At 44.5% G+C, this 19516-nt stretch overlaps 1 protein-coding gene across 14 annotated transcripts in view; it reads left to right on the forward strand.

Moving 5' to 3' along the window:
• The window catches only part of PPFIBP2 (PPFIB scaffold protein 2), a 247702-nt gene that overhangs the window by 219241 nt on the left and 8945 nt on the right, over positions 1–19516 (forward strand). For 13 of the 14 annotated variants that reach the window (XM_075927828.1, XM_075927829.1, XM_075927826.1 and 10 more), the window contains 8 exons: positions 10–42; positions 7749–7887; positions 8659–8787; positions 10010–10160; positions 10378–10489; positions 11173–11261; positions 16956–17078; positions 18856–18981. In XM_075927828.1, the coding sequence (XP_075783943.1) occupies positions 10–42; positions 7749–7887; positions 8659–8787; positions 10010–10160; positions 10378–10489; positions 11173–11261; positions 16956–17078; positions 18856–18981 (902 nt within the window). The remainder of the gene's footprint in view (positions 1–9; positions 43–7748; positions 7888–8658; positions 8788–10009; positions 10161–10377; positions 10490–11172; positions 11262–16955; positions 17079–18855; positions 18982–19516) is intronic. The other variant, XM_075927830.1, reaches the window with a different exon arrangement.

Genomic DNA, 19516 nt, shown 5'->3' on the forward strand with positions numbered 1-19516 from the left:
TGACTGAAGATCGCATCAGAAGTATTAGTGCACCGATATTAGGTACTGTATCCAATCGAGATGCAACTGTAACCTACTATGAATTTTCCTGCATTCTTTTCTGTTTTTCTCCTTTTAAAAATGCTAGTGAATGTTAGAAGTCCTAATTAGGCAAGTACAATCCTGAAACAATAGAGCAGCTTTTCTTTTTAAAGTATTCAGTCTAGTTCATACTGGGAACTTATTTTGGCAGATAAGTGTCAGTCGGGGAGGTGAAAATTTCACCCCAAGACATAGCTATGCCCGCCTAACCCCCCTTCCCTCCCAGTATAGACAGCACTAGGTCATTGGCAAAATTCTTCCATTGACCAACTCTTGGAGAGGAGGATTAACTATAGTGGCAGGAGAACCCCTCCCCTAGTTGTTGGTAGTGATAGCAATAAAATGTTATAGTTCTTCAGCTATGCCCTATATCATTTTAAATATAGGCATAATCTTAGCATGGGATTTTCAGAAGTACTCAACAATGGACTCGTTCTCCTTCCACTGAAATTTGGTAAAAGACCCATTAACTTGGAAGCCATGATAGCAGCCAATGATGAGAGCTTTGGAAAAATCTGATTCTTATTAAAGCAAAATCTCTTAAGAAGTTAGGGTGTGTCTAAACTACATGCCTCCGTCGACGGAGGCATGTAGATTAGCCAGATCGGCAGAGGGAAATGAAGCCGCGATTAAAATAATCGCGGCTTCATTTAAATTTAAATGGCTGCCCTGCTCTGCCGATCAGCTGTTTGTCGGCAGATCGGGGCAGTCTGGACGCGACGCGCCGACAAAGAAGCCTTTCTTGATCGGCACAGGTATGCCTCGTGAAACCAGGTTTACCTGTGCCGATCAAGAAAGGCTTCTTTGTCGGCGCGTCGCATCCAGACTGCCCCGATCTGCCGACAAACAGCTGATCGGCAGAGCGGGGCAGCCATTTAAATTTAAATGAAGCCGCGATTATTTTAATCGCGGCTTCATTTCCCTCTGCCGATCTGGCTAATCTACATGCCTCCGTCGACGGAGGCATGTAGTTTAGACGTACCCTTAGTGTTAAGATATTAAATATTAATTACAAACTTATAAACATCATTAATACAAATGCTTTTATATAAACTTGCCCTTTATGCAAAAAAAATTGATCAGTTGATTATTATTTGCTATTTGTGTTGAGATTGTGCCTACAAACTCCAGTCTTACAGAATCATAGAAATGTAGGGCCGGAAGGGCCTAAAGTCCAGCCCCGTGTGCTGTGGGAGGACCAAATAACCATAAACCATCTGTGATAAGTGTGTGTCCAGCCTGTTTTTAAAAGCCTTCAATGGTGGTGATTTCACAGTTCCCCTTGGATGCCTATTCTAGAACTTAACTACCCTTATATCAGAAAGTCTTTCCTAATATCTTATTTAAATCTCCCTTGCTACAGATTAAGCCCATTATTTCAGTGACATGAAGAACAAATGATCACCATCCTCTTTAAAACAGCTCTTAACATATTTGAAGAGTGTTATTTGGTCCCTCCTCAGTCTCCTTTTCTCCAGACTAAACATGCCCAGTTTTTTAACCTTGCCTCAGATTTTCTAAACCTTTTAATCATTTGTATTGCTTCTGCTGGACTCTGTCCAGTTTCTCCACACCATTCTTAAGATGTGACACCCAAGGTGAGGTCTTACCAAAACCAAATAGAGTGGGGCACGACCGTTCCTCCAATGTCTTACATATGACACTCTAGTTAATACACGCCAGAATCACAGAGGTCAGGAGTCCAGTCCCCTGCCCAAAGCAGGACCAATCCCAATGAAATCATCCCAGCCAGGGCTTTGTCAAGCCGAGACTTAAAAGCCTCTAGGGATGGAGATTCCACCATGTCCCAAGGGAACCCATTCCAGTGCTTCACCACCCTCCTAGAGAAAGAGTTTTTCCTAATATCCAACGTAGACCTCCCCCATTGAAACTTGAGACCATTGCTCCTTGTTCTGCCATCCGTCAGTACTGAGAACAGCCTCTCTCCATCCTCTTTGGAACCTCCCTTCAGGAAGTTAAAGGCTGCTATCAAATCCCACCTCACTCTTCTGCAGACTAAACAAACCCAAATCCCTCAGTCTTTCCTCACAGGTCATGAGCTCCCGCCCCCGAATCCCTCTCCAATGCAGCCACATCCTTTTTGTAATGCGGAGCAGAGGGCAGAACTGGACGCAATACTCCAGATGTAGCTTCATCAGTGCCAAATAAAGGGGAATTGCCACTTCTCTGGATCTGCTGGCAATGCTCCTCCTAATGCATCCCAATATGCCATTAACCTTCTTGCCTACAAGGGCACACTGTTGACTCATATCCAGCTTCTCATCCACTGTAATCCCCAGGTCCATTTCTGATGAATAGCTAGCTGCTTAGCCAGTCGGTCTCCAGCCTATAGCAGTGCTTGGGATTCGTCTGTCCCAAGTGCAGGATTGCAGTTGTCCCTGTTGAACCTCATCAGATTTCTATTGGCCCAATCCTCCAATGTGTCTTCGTCACTCTGGACCCTATCCCTGCCCTCCAACATATCAACCTCTTCCCCCTAGTTTGGTGTCATCTGCAAGTTTGCTGAAGGTGCGATCCATCCCCTCATCCAGGACAGAAATAAAGAAGTTCAAGCCCTTGAACCAACCCCTTGGCACTCCACTTGATACCAGCCACCAACCAGCATCAAGCCATTGATCACTACCCATTGGGCTTTCTATCCATCTTTCAGTCCATTTATCCAATCCATACTTGAAGTATGGATTCAATTTGTGATGCACTATAAATCCCTACATTATCAGAAGTCTGTTCCCCATTTTGTAGTTGTGTGCTTGATTTTTCCTTCTTTAGTGAAAGACTTTGTATTTGTCTTTATAGATTTTCATCTTGTTGAATTCAGATCAACTGTCCAATCTGTCAACATCATTTTGAATTCTGATTGTGTGTTTCAAAATGTTTCTTAACCCTCCCAATGCAGTGCCATCTGCAAATTTTATAAGCATACCCACCATTATCCATTCTAGTCATTAATGAAAATATTGGATAGTACAGGATTTAGGACTGACCACTGCAGGATAGCACTAGATACACGCTCCCAGTCTGACAGCAAACTATTGATATCTACTCTGTAAGCAAGACACCATTGTCCCAAGTACTGTACAACACAGTGAAAAAGGTCCTGCTCTCAGGGACTTAAAGTCAAAGATTGTTTTCCTGTGCCAAAACTCCCATTGAAGCCACTGTGGTTTTTCCTTGCATACGATGGGGAGATTAGTATCAGAGGGAGAGCTATCTTAGTTTGTATCTGCAAAAAGCAATGAGGAGTCCTGTGGCACCTTAAAGACGCAGGGGATGTCTACACTAGCTCGTTAATTCAAGTTATGTAGGCAAATCAGGCAACCGGAGTTGCAAATGAAGCTCGGGATTTAAATACCCCGGGCTTTATTTGCATGTTCCCATCCGGCCACCATTTTTAAATCCCCCTTAGTTCGGATTAACTTTAAACTGCCACGTGTAGCCGCGGGCAGTTTGTTCGAACTAAGGGTGATTTAAAAATGGCAGCCGGAGGGGAACATGCAAATAAAGCCCGGGGTATTTAAATCCCGGGCTTTATTTGCAACTCTGGTTGCCTGATTTGCCTACCTAGCTTGAATTAACAAGCTAGTGTAGACATACTCTAGCAGATTTATTTGGGCATGAGCTTTCGTGGCCAAAAATCCACTTTGTTGGATGTATGATATTATAAGAAGATTGAAATCTGGTACTCAAGATCTAGTGTGTAAATCTGAGGTGTGAGGCCCAGGGCAACTCCCTTGCCACAGGCCCTGCCCCCACTCTACCTCTTCTCCACCCCACCCCTGCTCCGTTCAATCCTTCCCCATCCCTGTCCCTGCTCTGCCTGTGCTCCGCTCTTGCTCTGCCTCCTTGCTCGCTTTCCCCAAGCAACATAACCTGAGGGACTGTGGGTGACAGCAGAGGTTGCCTTTGCACAGCCCCGCCCCCCCCACCAAACCCCTTCCCTCCCCCCGCCCCCCCCCCCCACACACACACACTCTGCAGCAGCAGGGAGCTAGAGCTATCCGGTGGCCTGTTCCACTCTGCTGCACCACACGCCCTGCCCACTGCACCCTGCTACTCCACGGTGGTGAGAAGCGGGTCACTTTCAGGCTGGGGCACTCCCTATCCCTCTGCCACAGAGAAGCAGAGCATAACCAGTCAAGAGAGGTGAGTGTGGGGGAGAACCCATGCTGCCATCCCATGCCAGGCCCCGTAATCCCCTGGGGTCTCTCCTGTCCATAGGACGGTTGGGGCGTCCATCATGAGGCCTCCCAAATTTCGAGGCCTGGAGCAGCCATCCCACTTTGTCCTACGAATGAGACAGCTTTGTCCCTGAGTCTAAATGGGGCTTTTTTTCCATAGAAGTACCCTCTCCCCCACAGCTGGGATTGGAACCAATATTTAATCATGTTGCTCAGTTACTCCAATGTCTAGGAAAGATGTAGGGAAGAGTAAAAGTAACAACTGCAACAAACCTTAGCCCTGTTTCCATTTCTTTCTGACGGCATTTCTAAGATGGAAGGTCAGGAAAATTAAAATAACTCTAGAATTAGACAAGTGAACTAGAAAGTGAGTTTGCCTATAACACTGTTCCTCATGATTTCACAAATGTGTGAAACGTTCACTATAGAAAAGTTTCTTGTGGCACTTCTTGACCAATCAGGATTTCACATTGTCAGATTGATCCAAATTTTTTACTGGCATAACTCCATTATTTGGCCCTGAATCTACACATAAGGATCACCTCAGACTTCATTATTACAATCAGAGGGAATTAGAAGTTGTTATAACATGCACTTGGACAGTTCTGATCATCTGTCCACCAGAGGGCCGTGCTGCCAGTATCTATGAACTATTTTGTTAACTACAGGCAAGATATAAATTGCATTGACCAGATCAGCTCCTGTTTGTTAATGAGACTGATTGCATTAAAGCAACATAGAGCCGCTATGACAAGTCTGCTTAGGCCCCTCATTGTTTTCCTTAATCTTTAAACATCTGATCCAGCCACACCCCACATGGTGGCAGCCATGCATTGCACTAAATGCTATTTACTGTATGACTGATGTTACAGATTGAACCTCTCTAGTTCAATCTCTGGTTCAGCTACAGCCATGGTCTGCCAGGATTTTACTTAGCCAGATGTCCTGGCCAAGTTTCCAGCAGACCTATAAAGTTTGTAAACAACCACCAGCCCTGGCTCTTTGTTTTGTGCTGTTACTTAGCTCTAATTTACCTCTAAATGTCTTCTGAAAGCCCAGTAAGCAGTGGAAGTGTTGGTAATGCTGATAGACAATACTGACCTCCTGTGGTTCAGCAAATTCTCTGGTTTGGCACCAGTCAGGACCCAAGGCTGCTGTACTAGGGTATGTCTACACTACAGCGCTAATTCGAACTAACTTCGTTCAAATTAGTTAATTCGAACTAAGCTAATTCGAATTAGCGCATCCAGACTTAAAAACTAGTTCAAATTAGCGTTTTGCTAATTCGAACTAGCATGTCCACACTGAGGAGACCCTGAACCAAGGTTAAGGATGGCCGGAAGCAGTGCCGGCAGGGCATCAGAGTAGGACTTAGATCATGGAGCTGCTGTCTCAGGCTAGCCGAGGGCTGCGCTTAAAGGGACCCGACTCCCACCCCAGACAGACAGTTCTCAGGGGTTCCCCACTTGCAAAGCAGTCCTGGCTTGGAGTGCCCTGAGTGCCCACACTCGGCACATCACAGCACTCGGCCATCAGCCTGGCTGCACTTGCCACAGGCTGCCATCCGGGGGGGGGGGGAGGGGGTCAATCGGTGGACTACAGGAAAGCTTCCACCCCGAGGAGACCACAGAGCCACCCCAGTCCTCCCCACTGGGGGCTTGTACCCCATTCCTCCCTCACCCCCTTCCACTTACCCCTCCCTAGCCCCCCCTTCCTGATGTACAAAATAAAGGACACGTGTGTTCAAAAATAGAAACTCTCTTTATTGAACAAAACTCGGGGAGACTGGGAAAAGGAGGTGGGAGAGGGGAAGAGAGAGGGTGGGAGAGGGGAGGGCAACTAAAATGATCAGGGGTTTGGAACAGGTCCCATATGAAGAGAGGCTAAAGGGACTGGGACTTTTCAGCTTAGAAAAGAGGAGACTGAGGGGGGACAGGATAGAGGTCTATAAAAGCATGAGTGGTGTGGAGAGGGTGCATAAAGAAAAGTTCTTCATTAGTTCCCATAATAGAAGGACTAGAGGACACCAAATGAAATGAATGGGTAGCAGACTTCAAACTAATAACAGAAAGTTCTTCTTCACAAAGCAAATAGTCAATCTGTGGAACTCCTTGCCGCAGGAGGCTGTGAAGGCTAGAACTATAACAGAGTTTAAAGAGAAGTGAGATAAAGTCATGGAGGTTGGGTCCATGGAGTGTTATTAGCCAGGGGGTAGAAATGGTGTCCCTGGCCTCTGTGGAAGGCTGGAGATGGATGGCACGAGACAAATGGCTTGGTCATTGTCTTCGGTCCAACCCCTCCAGGGTACCTAGTGTTGGCCACTGTCGACAGACAGGCTATTGGGCTAGATGGACCTTTGGTCTGACCCAGTACGGCCATTCTAACCTCAGGGCTCAGGTCGGGGGTCTCACTGGACCACCCTGATTTTCATGCACACCTGCTCCTGGGTGGCCAGGCTGGCAGCTATCCTGCCCTAGACGGCCACTTTCCTGTGCCTAGTGCGGAGGTTGTGGATGAGGTCCACGATGTCCACACTAGACCAGGCGGGCGCCCGCCTCTTGAGGACCCGGGCAGGCTCCCGGGAGCCGCCAGCCTGGTCCCGGGAAGAGGCGGAGGGCTGGGTGGCAGCGGGTGGCTGGCTCAAGCCATGCCAGGTGCAGGGTCTGCTGGCTGGGTGCTGGCAGGCTTGCACCTGGCACGGACACCGTAACCAGCCCGTGCCCCTTTAAGGGCTCCGGGGCCGGGAGGGGGGCAGAAGAGTTTCCCTGGTGGTGCCCAGAGTGGCCACCAGGGAAAGCTGGGGAGGGCTAGCCTCCCACTAGTTCGAATTAAGTGGCTACACAGCCCTTAATTCGAACTACTTAATTCGAACTAGGCGTTAGTCCTCGTGGAATGAGGTTTACCTAGTTCGAATTAAGCACACCGCTAGTTCGAATTACGTTCGAACTAGCGGTTTGCATGTGTAGCACCTATCAAAGTTAATTCGAACTAACGTCTGTTAGTTCAAATTAACTTTGTAGTGTAGACATACCGCTAGAGAGGTTCAACCTGTACTTCTATTTAAGGAACTTTCCTAATCAGTGACACTACTGTGACACAAATTGTGTCTCTTCTCACAGACAAGGGCTGTATTGTACTCCAGTGACTTTACTGGGAAAGTACTGGTGTACTTGAGAGCAGAATTTGGCTTTTAGTGGATTTCTTGAATTAGCTGTAAACTATCTATATGACTTTCAGAGGTGAAAATAAATGGGGTTACACACTCAAGCTTTTGCTAAGTGATTCACAGACTTCACAATTAGTCTAACTTGTCTGACTGTGTGTATACTCACTTTCTGCATAGTTGCATTTGTTTAGTGAATGAATTCAATTTTTAAAGCCATTGTGAAACATTGCCTTCTAGATAAATAGCTTGTACTTTATGGACATGTAGTTTAATAAATAACTTGGCTACTGTATTTATCTCAGGAGAGACAGAGAATATGGATGGTACAATAATTTTAGAGGAACTTTCACCCCTTTCTTCTGGAAGAGAATCAGGTCCACAGTCTCCATTGTCTCCAGAAAATAAAAGGAGTCCAAAAGGCATCAGGAAAATATGGGGAAAGTAAGATCTTCTTCATTCCATATCCATGTCCTATCAAACTATTTCAGATCACAACATTTTCAGTGTACATCATGTTCTAGAAGAGCTAGAGAATCTGTACCTGTAATAAAACAAAATGTCAAATGCAATAAGCAAAACCAGCAACTCTGTATGTCCACGTGGGCAGGTATGTATGTATGGCTCAGACTGAGGTAATAGATTCCTCAAATCTAGGAACAGACATACTGTACGAAGGAGAAGTTCTCTAATTTATTAATGTCATACGTTGGATGGAAGCCAAAAACTTTAATTACCATTTTTTTAAAATGCCTTCCATGTCTGAAGGCAAAAGTTGCAAATACAGGCTTAGTCTTAACCTGTTAGACACTTGTCTTTTCCAAGCCACCAGTTGTTTGGTAGTCTGAGTCCAGGCACTTCGACTATTTGGGGTACAGTGTCGGGACTGAGCAGCGTTACTCGCAGAGCACTTTGCTTTCACGTGGTTTGGACTAGCTGCCTTATCTAATCGTCTCTGCAACCTTCATCATTTGCTCAAGAAAAGATTATTAAATGATTCCCGCTAATAAGTGTAATAGCCAGATCTAAAAGTTTCATTGGAACTTACACAAAGCTGACATGATTGGTGAGTTCCATAGCTTCTCTCCAGCTTTAGTATAAATGTTTTGGGCTTACTGGAGAGCTAAGGTGCCTTTCTGTGTATATCCCTTTTATGGATTAAATAGAAATGCTGGATGTCATGCTCTAATACATGGTGTTTTGCTCTCTGTACAGAATAAGAAGAACTCAGTCAGGTAACTTCCACACAGACGATCTAGGTTTAGCTGAATTTCGAAGAGGTGGTCTCCGTGCAACAGCTGGACCTCGATTATCTAGATCAAAGGAAACAAAGGGGCAGAAGAGGTAATCACTTTTACTTTCAGTGTATCTTTGAACGGAATGTATCTCCTGTGATGAAGTGTAGGCCAGCTTACTTCACAACAATTGAATTTCACTATAACTAGGAAGGGTATTTCTGATGCATCCTCTTTGCACTGTTGCAGTTGCAGGAGGTATTGAGCTTCTGGTTGGAAAGTCTGAGAAGCCATAACTGCTCTTGTAACAGAGAGCAAATGAAGCATGAACTCCTTTTCATTCCCTGCTTTGGGAAGAACTAGACTGGGGTGGGCAAAAGGGTCTCCGTGGGCTGGATCTGGCCCCCCAAGTGGGTTGATCCAGCCCATGGAGGCCTTGTCATGAGAGACTTCACATATTCCCCCTCCTCAGGCCTGACTGACCTGGGGGTGGAGGGAGTGCGAAGTCTCCTCCCACTGCCAGGGACACGGGTACCTAGAGGGAACCGCCAGCTGTTCAGAACAGCTGGTGGTTCCCTGGGGAAGACGGGGGGGAGGGGGCAAGACTTTGCATACTCCCCCACTCCCAACCAATCAGGGTCTGTGGGTGGAGAAGCACAGAAGTGTCCTGGCCTTGCCCCTTCAGCCTGAGGCCCTGCCCCTTCCAGAGTCAAACATTTCTGATGTGGCCACTGGTCAAAAATTATTGCCCACCTCTGAGGTATAGGATGATTCGTAGTCAAGGATTCGATCTTAACTTTCCCCACATGGAAACTTCTCTCCTTTCTCTTCTGCTGAATTTTTCAAGAGTAGGTAGAACTAAAACTATGTAAGAACGTTCAGATTAGCATTCTCTGTATTGCAATGTATATTTGCCATATTATGTACTCCAAAGCTAGGTGTCAGTTCTTTTTACTGCAATACAGAGAACAGAGTATGAACCAAATCACAGAGACCCTGATACAAATGCACCTTTTGGCTGCTCTTCAAAGAAGATCAAAGCCATGTATAAGCCATGAATTCAAGTTAATTTGTTTATTGTCTTTTAAATATTTCTCAGTGCTATCAACTAAAGACAATGAACCTTGCAGGATCAGGCTCCAACTTTCTACTTGCTATGGGGTGGGTTTTTTTTAATGGAAGCTGGAAAAATATATTTAAAAGTGACGTGATTTAAAATATAGCTATTGTGAAAGCATTTACTAACCTCCCACTGCCAGGTTAGAAGGCTTTTCTGAAGAGCCAGTTAATTCTCTTTCAGGTGATCCTAATACTGGGATTTTGCTTTTCAGTGACAACAATGCTCCCTTTGCTCAGTGGAGCACTGAAAGGGTTTGTAACTGGCTTGAGGACTTCGGTCTTGGTCAGTATGTCATTTTTGCACGGCAGTGGGTGACTTCTGGCCACATGTTATTAACAGCAACACCTCAGGACATGGAAAAGGTAAGAAATCTGGAATTGTTGCTGTGTATAAGGGAGATGTAAATGGCTGGTCCTTTATTGTATCAGTCCATTAGCTACATTTAGATTCAAGCATCAAAATATAGCAGCTAATTCAAAAAGGTGTATAGTCGTCTTTATGTAGCAAAAACTAAAATCAGTTTCTCTCACATGTATGGCACCACGTACAAACTATTCGTTATCATTGGTTTTATTACAGGAACTAGGAATAAAACATCCTCTGCACAGGAAGAAATTAGTTTTGGCTGTTAAATCAATAAATACAAAACAGGATGATAAGTCTGCACAACTAGATCATATCTGGGTGACACGTAAGTGCTTGTAGAACTTTGGGACTAGAGATTTTGGAGGTTTTGCCTCAATTGAAAAGTAATGAAAATGTTTCAAGTGTTTCTTGGACACAGTGAATGAGAGCTTTTCATGGAAATGTATATTAAAGTCAGAGGATTGAGTGTCTAAACATACTGTACCACAGTGACAGTAGGAAGATTTAATTGGTAGAAGAGATTTATATTTTAGAAGTTTGGCCTTTTTGAATGTCATTTACAATGAATATGCTTTATGTTGTCAACGCTTACTTTTTTATTTCTTTGGAAGTTTGAACCTTAGCTAAATTTAGGACTGAGGAAAAGGCAACAGAAATTCAGCTTAAAAATACCTCAGAGATCAAGCAACTCTTCCAATTTAACCACCCTGAGGAGGACTGTGTGACATTCTCAGCCATTTATTCTGTCCTCTAAAACATTTCAAGAATGCCATTTGTGGGTTTTGGGGGGAGCTGCCTCCAGCTATCTGACAAAGGGAGGGCAGAAAACGTTGAAAGGGGAGTGAAAAAGAGAATAGGTGACACATGAGTTTCTGAAGGGGGTCAGGGGACCCTGAGTATGAGTGAAAGCACAGAGAACATGGAATTTCGTCTCCAAGAATTGTTTCTTGGATATGAAAAGACTTTTTAAATCTGGATTTGTTTTCTCCATTCTTTTTATATTTTCAGGATGGCTTGATGATATCGGCTTGCCACAGTACAAAGATCAGTTTCACGAATCCAGAGTTGATGGGAGAATGTTGCAGTACTTAACTGTGGTAAGATAGCTTACCTAACACGGCTTTCCCTCCATTCAGACTGATGCTGAACCTTCCATCTTACAAATACAGTACAGTCTGCTTAAAAGCAGTCCTGACATTAGCCATGTCTCATCAATGGCAACATATTGCCAGTCCCAACCCATTAACATTAGCAGTAATAGCATTCAGATATTAGCAACATGCTCCTTATTGGCAACTGTTTGGGGGAAAGAAACGTGCCACTTGCACACTGGTTTGCAAGGCTACAGCTGGGGTCAGAAGTTCTGGGATATTTCTCCCCTGGTTGCACCCCTGAACCCAGAAGTGCCGGCCAGCGAGCTACAGAGCCGGGGCCCTGCTCCACTATGTGGAGCTGGATCTCTCCCCGGCTCTGCCCGCAGCCGGCCACCCTGCGCATCCTCCCACCCCGCCCCCAGAGCATCCCCTTCGGCCCCTGCCGTGCGCGGCTCCTTCTGGCCACCTGCTGCTGCCCATGTGCAGCATTGCACGTGGGCGGGGAGGACGCCCGGGCCATGACGTGACGTGGTGTGACGTCATGGCCCAGGATTTTAAAAATCCTGGGAGGCCACGTTGTGGGGCCTTGCTGGCTCCGGCTTCATCCTCCAGGGCTTGAGCGCAGGTCCCGGCCCCGCAACCGCAACGTGGAAGGCAGAAGGTAGGGAATGGGCTTATGCGGCGGCAGTGGTGGCGGCGGCGGCAGTGGTGGCGGCAGTGGCGGGGGGGAGGGAGGAAGGAAGGGGCTTAGGCTTGGGCGGAGGCAGAGGGACGGAGGGGGAGGGGTGGAAGGAGAAGAGGCTTGTGCGGGGGGAGGAGAAGGCACCAAGAGACAGGGGTGCAGGAGAGACAAATGCCAGGGGCCCAAGAGCAGGAGGGGAGGTGTCAGTGGGAGGGGGGACAGGGTGATATTGGGAGAGGAGAAGAGAGGGGAAGGGCATTGGGGCTAGAGGGGTAGGTGCTGGGAGAAGGCTGAAAGAAGGAGTGGGCATGAGAAAGGTGGGGATGGAGCAAGGCATGTGTGAGAGCACAGGGGCAGGAAGGGAATGGGGCAGAAAGTGGTGAGGGGGTGGGCATCAGGGAAAAAGAGGGCAAAGGGGGCAGGGGCAGTAAGGGAAGGGAGAGGCACCAGGAGGGTGCAGGGCTAAGGGAAGGTGCAGGTGCCAGGAGATTTTGGGGTGAAGCAGAAGGGCAGACACCTGCAGGGGAGGGACCAGCACCAGAGGAGAGAGGAAATGGAGGTGTTAGAAGAGGGGATGAGGAGGGGTAGCTCACATGATCAGAGTGGGGCTACTGGAGGAGTGGGCACAGGGAGGAGAGAAGGGCTGGTGGAGGGGAGCAGGTCGCAGGAGGGCCGAGGGCAGTGAGAAGGGCAGGAGTCAGGACAGCAGAGGAGGGTGAGGAGTTGGGGGGCAGCAGGCACCAGGCGAGCCGATGGAGCAAGGAGAGGAGACATGGCAGCAGAGAGAAAAGGTAAAGGTTTAAAAATATTTATTAATAACTTGGTATGCTGCCCATGGCCAGTTTGTTTGCGACCCGCGGTGCAGTTTGGATTTATGTGGGGATCAACACGTGGCCGGCGAGTGGGAGCCAAAGCAAAAAAGTAGTCAGTGTAATGATCTTCTGTTGATGTGTTTTAGTAGTTAAATTCTTGGACTGTCATTGCTCAGGAAAAGTGCTGTCACATGGGTAGAAATTGGTTAAATATTGCATTTTGTTAATATCAGCAGAACTGACTTAAATGGGGCCTGTGTGTTGTGTAATCTTGCCTTAATCTTTGTATTCATGCCTGTCAGCGTGAGAGAAGCTATTTGTATATATTTGCTTGCATATGCAACCACACTTAAGTTGAGGCCCTCAGCATGTTCTGTAAGTATCAGTGTGGCCCCTGGGGCTTCCAAAGTTGAGTTGCCCTAGCTCATCCCTGACAGGTGTCTGTCTAACCTGGTCTTAAATATCTCCAGTGATGGAGATTCTACAATCTCACTAAGCAGTTTATTCCAGTGTTTAACCACCCTGACAGGCAGGAAGTTTTTCCTAATGTCCAACCTAAACCTCCCTTGCTGCAATTTAAGCCCATTGCTTCTCATCCTAACCTCAGAGGCCAAGCAGAACAATTTTTCTTCCTCTTCCTTATGATACTGTTTTAGATACTTGAAAGCTGCTCTCATGTCCCTTTTCAGTCTTCTCTTTTCCAAGGTAAACAAAGCTAATTTCTTCAGCCTTGCCTCATATCTCATGTTCTCTAGACCTTTCATCATTTGTGTTGATCTTCTCTGGACTTTCTCCAGTTTCTCCACATTTCCTGAAATGTGGCACCAAGAACTAGACATGATACTCCAACTGGGGCCTAATGTAGGCTCATTCCCTGCCTAGGGGAAGTGAGACTGGGTGGGTTAATTTCCAATTCTCCTATTTATTCATTTCCTAAGCCAGGAGGGCACAGTAGTTCTGATGGGGGTTGGAGAGAGGATGGAAGCCAGATCCAAGATCAATGAGCTCTGGGAAGTGGGCCCATTGAAAGGAGACTGGACCTGTGGATGCCTTGGGAGTCAGCAGCAAGGGCCTGCTTTGGGAAACCTCCTCTTTGGAGGTGAATGTGGCAGCATTGAGACACCACCCAGAAGCAGGCGCCACAGACACTAACTGCAGAGTCATGGGATGGCTTTCATAGATCTTGCACATGCATAAGATGATAGATCTGCAGGAGTGGGGGTAGTGGTGTAGTGAGGGGGCCAGAGGGTCAGTTGCCCCTGGGAGGAAAAATAATATAAAATGGATCAAAATTATAGGTGCTTTGTGAATACGCTGACTTGAGAGTGGAAAGATTTCATATTATCATATATGATTCCTGGTAACCCATCTCAAATATGAAAAACTAGGTTGACACCTGTTCATATCAGGAGCTGTTGAATTCAGTTCACCATTTGCAGTATCTCATAAGGATGTTTAGTGGAGAAAATATTGTTGTTGTTGTTTTTTTATTTATACTGTGGGCAAAGCATGGGCTCACAAGAATTCCTCCATTGTTTTACCATGAGTCTCAAAACATTTGGTGTTTTTCTAAAGGTCTGGAGTCAGTTTATTATGTAGGAATCTCAGCTTTCATTTTAAAAAAAAGTTCTCTATACTTTTGGGCCTTACAGCTAAGGAGGAAAATTTTAAACATGAACCCTAAATTCTCAAACAAAAGGCCAATAAAAATCCAACATATTTTCTTTTTAAAATATCTTATGATTTGTAGACCATTCTCATAACTTTGTGTAGGCGTCCCTTGTGATTTTTGGTTTGGCAATACTGCTCTTTGATTGGTGAATTTAGAGAGGTCTCTCCCTTCAGTTTCCTTTCCGCCTTCCTTTTTTGTCACAGGTCATCAGAGAATCATAGAGACAATGGAGAGTAGGGTGAGTCCATGACTATGGTTAATGACTGGTCAGGGTGACTGACTATTATCAGCCAGTGGTCTGAATGAGCTGTCTACTGCCATCTGTTAATCAACTGTAGGAAAAGGCTTCAGGAGCAGACCTTATTTATATAGACAACTTACTTTGCCACAGAGATCAGTAGACACACTTGCTGTGTCAAGGTGATCATTTCTGGCTCTTTTGGGTTGAAATTCACTTAAAACTTGGAGCTGGGAGAATGAAATGTTGTTATCCATATTGTATGATTAAAAGACCTGAACTTAATATGACTTGGCTTAGGGTCTACCATAACTTGAACACTAAGCAGAGGATAGTGAGTCATATCTAACTGAAAGTCACAAAAGATGGAAAGAGGTTTTATTTCTGGTGGTGTAGAGTCTATTTGGGAGTCCTCAATTATATCTGACACTTTTCATCCAGTGTTTAAAGGCAGAGCTGACTAGAATCAATTGAGAGTCCTTGTCTTGTCTCAGTGATCGCTTGAGCAAAAATCACTGATAAAATCTTGTCTAGACTGATCTTGGACTCAACATGCAGGCAATGTGTTGAAAGGGCAGTGCAAAGGAGGCAATGGTGGTGAGATACCATATTACCTAATGAAATCATTGGTGCTGAAATCACTAAGGCCTGGAATTTGACCACAGAACTGACACTTTCTTAACAAAGACTCAATTTTTGCTATTTAAAAAGTAAATCAATGTAACAGAAAACTGCAACGCCCTCTGGTAACTATTTAAAAATCAAACTTTAAACTTTATTGAAAAAATTGGATAGTTTGCAATTGAAAATATTTGACCTATACTTAAGGCAACGGATTTAATTTTGTGTAGAATTTTGCATAATAAAGGATGGCATTTTTTTTTAAAATATTCAACTACATTTTGATCAGATCTACTTCTGATGTGATTTTTGTGTGTCGTTGTGGTTTGTTGTGTGGGTGTGTTTGTTTGTTTGTTTGTTTGTTTTTCTCAACAAAAAATCCAGGTGGAGGATGTGGGGGGCCCCCGCCAAAGTGGTTCGAATTGGGCCCCGCACATCCTAAAGCCGGCCCTGCATCCCAGTACATCCTTCTGTGGCTGCAGCCCAGCACACCTTCTTGCGGACAGGGGCCATGCAGGAAGTCAGGGGTCATGAGTCAGGGGCCATGCAGGAAGTCAGAGTCTAATTAAAGTTCATCCGCAAATTCAATTCACATGCTAATGGACTCAATCATGATGAAAGTTGGTTTGGGCACATTGAAGGTGCAAACAGTTCTTTGTATAGACTCCTGTCAGGAAGGATACTATCAATTGACTTTGATTCTTATCTGCTTCGTTTTAACTACCCAATCTTCAGATACTTACTGATTCCCCCTAGTTCCCTGTCTCCCACCCCCCCCTTTTTTTCTCTCCCTCCTCTCCTTTTCCCTCTCCCTCTTTGGGTCTGCACATCCTAAAGTCATAACTCTGGTCATCTGAAGAAGTGGGCTGTGCCCACAAAAGCTCATGATCCCATCTACATGTTTTGTTAATCTATAAAGTGCTACCAGACCATTTGTTGGTTTTTTTTCTGTAACAGACTCACTCAGCTACCTCCTGAAGCTTCTGTAGCCACATAGTATGTGTAAGAGTATAATGATCTACAGTGTGTGCAGGTCAGGGTATTTATCCTGTTCACTAGATAATGATGATATTTAGCAAGTGGAGGCCAGCAGTGAGTGAACCCAGTTCTTTGTCAGGCCTGAACCAAATTGGTATAATTACTATACAAGTTATAGATCTGTTTAAATCTGTAAGTCTCTAACAATGCTTCCGTATCTAGGGTTGATAGAGATTTTTCTTTTTATCTTGCAGCTGTTATAACCCAATTGTATAGTTCCACTGGGCATTAGTCCATTATGTAACTTTGGTTAGCACTGTTCTCAGAAGAATATTTTTGTTGATGCTGATCAAAGAGACTGTGCTAGAACTTTGATGCATTCCCCGTTATTTAAATGTGGCTTTAGTAATGGCCCCAGCATGGACTTTGTCTTACTCAACTGAGAAACACTCCCATGTCTAGTTTCTACTTAATAGACCCACAGTCTTCTAGATTGATAGATTAATTTTAGTAAGATGCCACTTTTTCTCACAGGATTTCCTACCATTGATTTAACCTGGATTTCTTTGGAACATTCAAATGTCACAGCACATTTGGAACCTGGCTTTTTTTATTTTTCAAGGGGATAAAATATTGTGTATGGTTCCTGTGTAGTGCTATTCTGTGTCACTTACCCAGGCTGTTCCTCTTTCAGAATGACCTTCTTTTTCTCAAAGTCACCAGCCAGCTGCATCATCTCAGTATTAAATGTGCCATTCATGTGCTGCATGTCAACCAGTTCAATCCCCACTGCCTACGTAGGAGGCCAGCTGATGAGGTAAAGAAGAAATGAGTGTATCTTGAGTCTAGTGTCACTGAACCAGTGCTTGTTTATCCCACATAAATCAAATGAAGGTGAAAGAAAATTAACTGTACAATATACGGCCACTGTAGCTAGGAGCTGCCTCTGAAGTCTCCTCGGGGACGTGGGACTTCCCTGAGAAAAGTAGTGTAATTTACTGCTTATTCTCTTCCATATCACCAGCCCAAACCCACGGGAGCCTCCCTCTGTGTTCCTGGTGAAAGGGAACCTGGTGGCCATGTGTAGCTTGGCACAGATTATGTGACTGAAAGAAATGGGATGTATTGTCCCAGTCAATCTGTTAACCGGTACAACCTTAGATTTAACTGATTAGCCAAATAAGCAGGATCCCACTCCTACCCTTCTATCGCCCCCCCTCACACTTGGGACTGCCAGCAGGGGATCAGGTACTGCTGCCATACTCCCCCTCCCCCCGCGCTTGCCCAGCAGCCACTCCCCCCCAGTGCCTGGGGCTGCCAGCCCCCCATGCACGGGGACCAGCTCCCAACCAGCATGGTGCTAGAGCCCATGGCAGGCTGTGGCCCACTCCAGGGTACCGGTTAATTGGTCATCCATTTGCATCCCTAGTATTGAGAAAGGGACAGGTTTGGCTGAACATCCAGCAAAGCTTCCAAAGAATGAGATCTCTCAACACTGTCTGCGAAACAGTTTTCCATGGGGTAAGGTGGAAATTCAAATATTCGGTAACCCATTGGGATCAGCTCAGCACTATCAGTGAGATGGACTATGCTGGCAGTAAGTGTAGGCCATCTGTAAGTTCCAGAGCTGGTTGAATAAATTATTCACTGAATCTTGCATTTAGTTTTAATTATTTCATCCACTTTTATTCTCCCAGTCTAAAAAGTTTGGCAAATCATTCATAACTAAGTAAGAATTTCATAATGTTGGAATAAAGTAATTGGAATTTTTATTATTTACTCAACTCTACTAATTTCTCAAGCAGTATTTTCAACAGCATATAAATTAATGTAACCATTCTTCAGCCAACATCAGTTCTTCTCTTCATGCGCATCTACACGGCAGGGCTTAACTCAAAATAAGCGACACAAATTGAGCTACGTCAATTGCGTCGCTTATTTCGAAATAGGGAGCGTCTACACAGCACTTATTTTGAAATAGAGCACTCTTCCTCTGACTTCTCTTCCTCCTCGTACAATGAGGGTTATGGAAGTTGAAGTCCTCCATCTTGACAGTATTTTGACATTACTTCAAAATAACTGCCTGCTGTGTAGATGCGGCCTAAGTTATTTCAAAATGATGCTAATTTTATTTTGAAATAATGTTGCTATGTAGACGTACCCTTCATCCCTGTATTAAGTACCTAGATACTGATCTTAGAAATAGGTTATTTCTAATGTTTTTGCAAAGTAAATATTTTCTGTATATTATCTTGTATTGAAAGCAATAGATCTTAGGGTTCCATCTGAAGCAGAATGTAATTACAACTTCAGCCAGTCCAGATTCAAATATTTAAGATGCTCAGACCAAAACAGCTTGCCTTCAGTATTTGGGAAATACTATTAAATCATTCCTCTTCAACAGTCAGTAACTGGTAACTAGACAAGTATGAAAAGTAAATTCATTAGTAGAGGTTCAGCCTCTCAAGTATTGAACTGTATTTTCCTATCTGAATTGTGTGTGTATGTATGCATGTATGTATATACATTTGAATTGTAAAAAAAAAACAAAAACAGAAAAACAGTATATCATCTTTTTGTGGTTACTTTTCCAGAATAATATTTCACCTTCTGAAGTGGTGCAGTGGTCCAATCACAGAGTGATGGAATGGCTCAGATCAGTAGATCTGGCAGAATATGCACCAAACCTTCGAGGAAGTGGAGTTCATGGTGGTCTCATTGTGAGAATTGGTTTATTATTTTTGTTTATATTAATTTAGAAAATCAATTTCCAGATTACCTTGCCAAAACTACTGTAGCAGTTTAATTTCCATGTATGAAACAGAGCATAAAATATACCTCAATTTTATAAATCTGATAGTGTGCTTACTGATCGACCTTCTAAAATCTTTTGAGTCTGTTTTATGTAAATTACATTTCTTATGTTGTAAAAATTAAAGTAAAAAGAATTAGAAATCTGTAAAGCAAAATGATGTCACGGTATCTTCCACATGAATAAGGAGTGCATGAAATGAACATTTTTGTACAGATTTTACAGATTGTTTCCTTTCAGCTAGCAGCATCTACCACAATTCTAGATGTGTGGGCTGGTCATCTCCTCTCTGCAGCTCACAGAAGGGGATGGATCACTTGATGATTCGCCTATTTTGCCTATCCTCTGAGGCAACTGGCATTGGCCTCTGTTGGAAGGCAGAAAATTGAGCTTTGGTCTGACCCAGGATGTCTGTTCTTATGTTCGTAGAAGTGAATGAATGT

Source organism: Pelodiscus sinensis, chromosome 4, assembly GCF_049634645.1.
Source record: "Pelodiscus sinensis isolate JC-2024 chromosome 4, ASM4963464v1, whole genome shotgun sequence".
NCBI classification, from domain to species: domain Eukaryota; kingdom Metazoa; phylum Chordata; order Testudines; family Trionychidae; genus Pelodiscus; species Pelodiscus sinensis.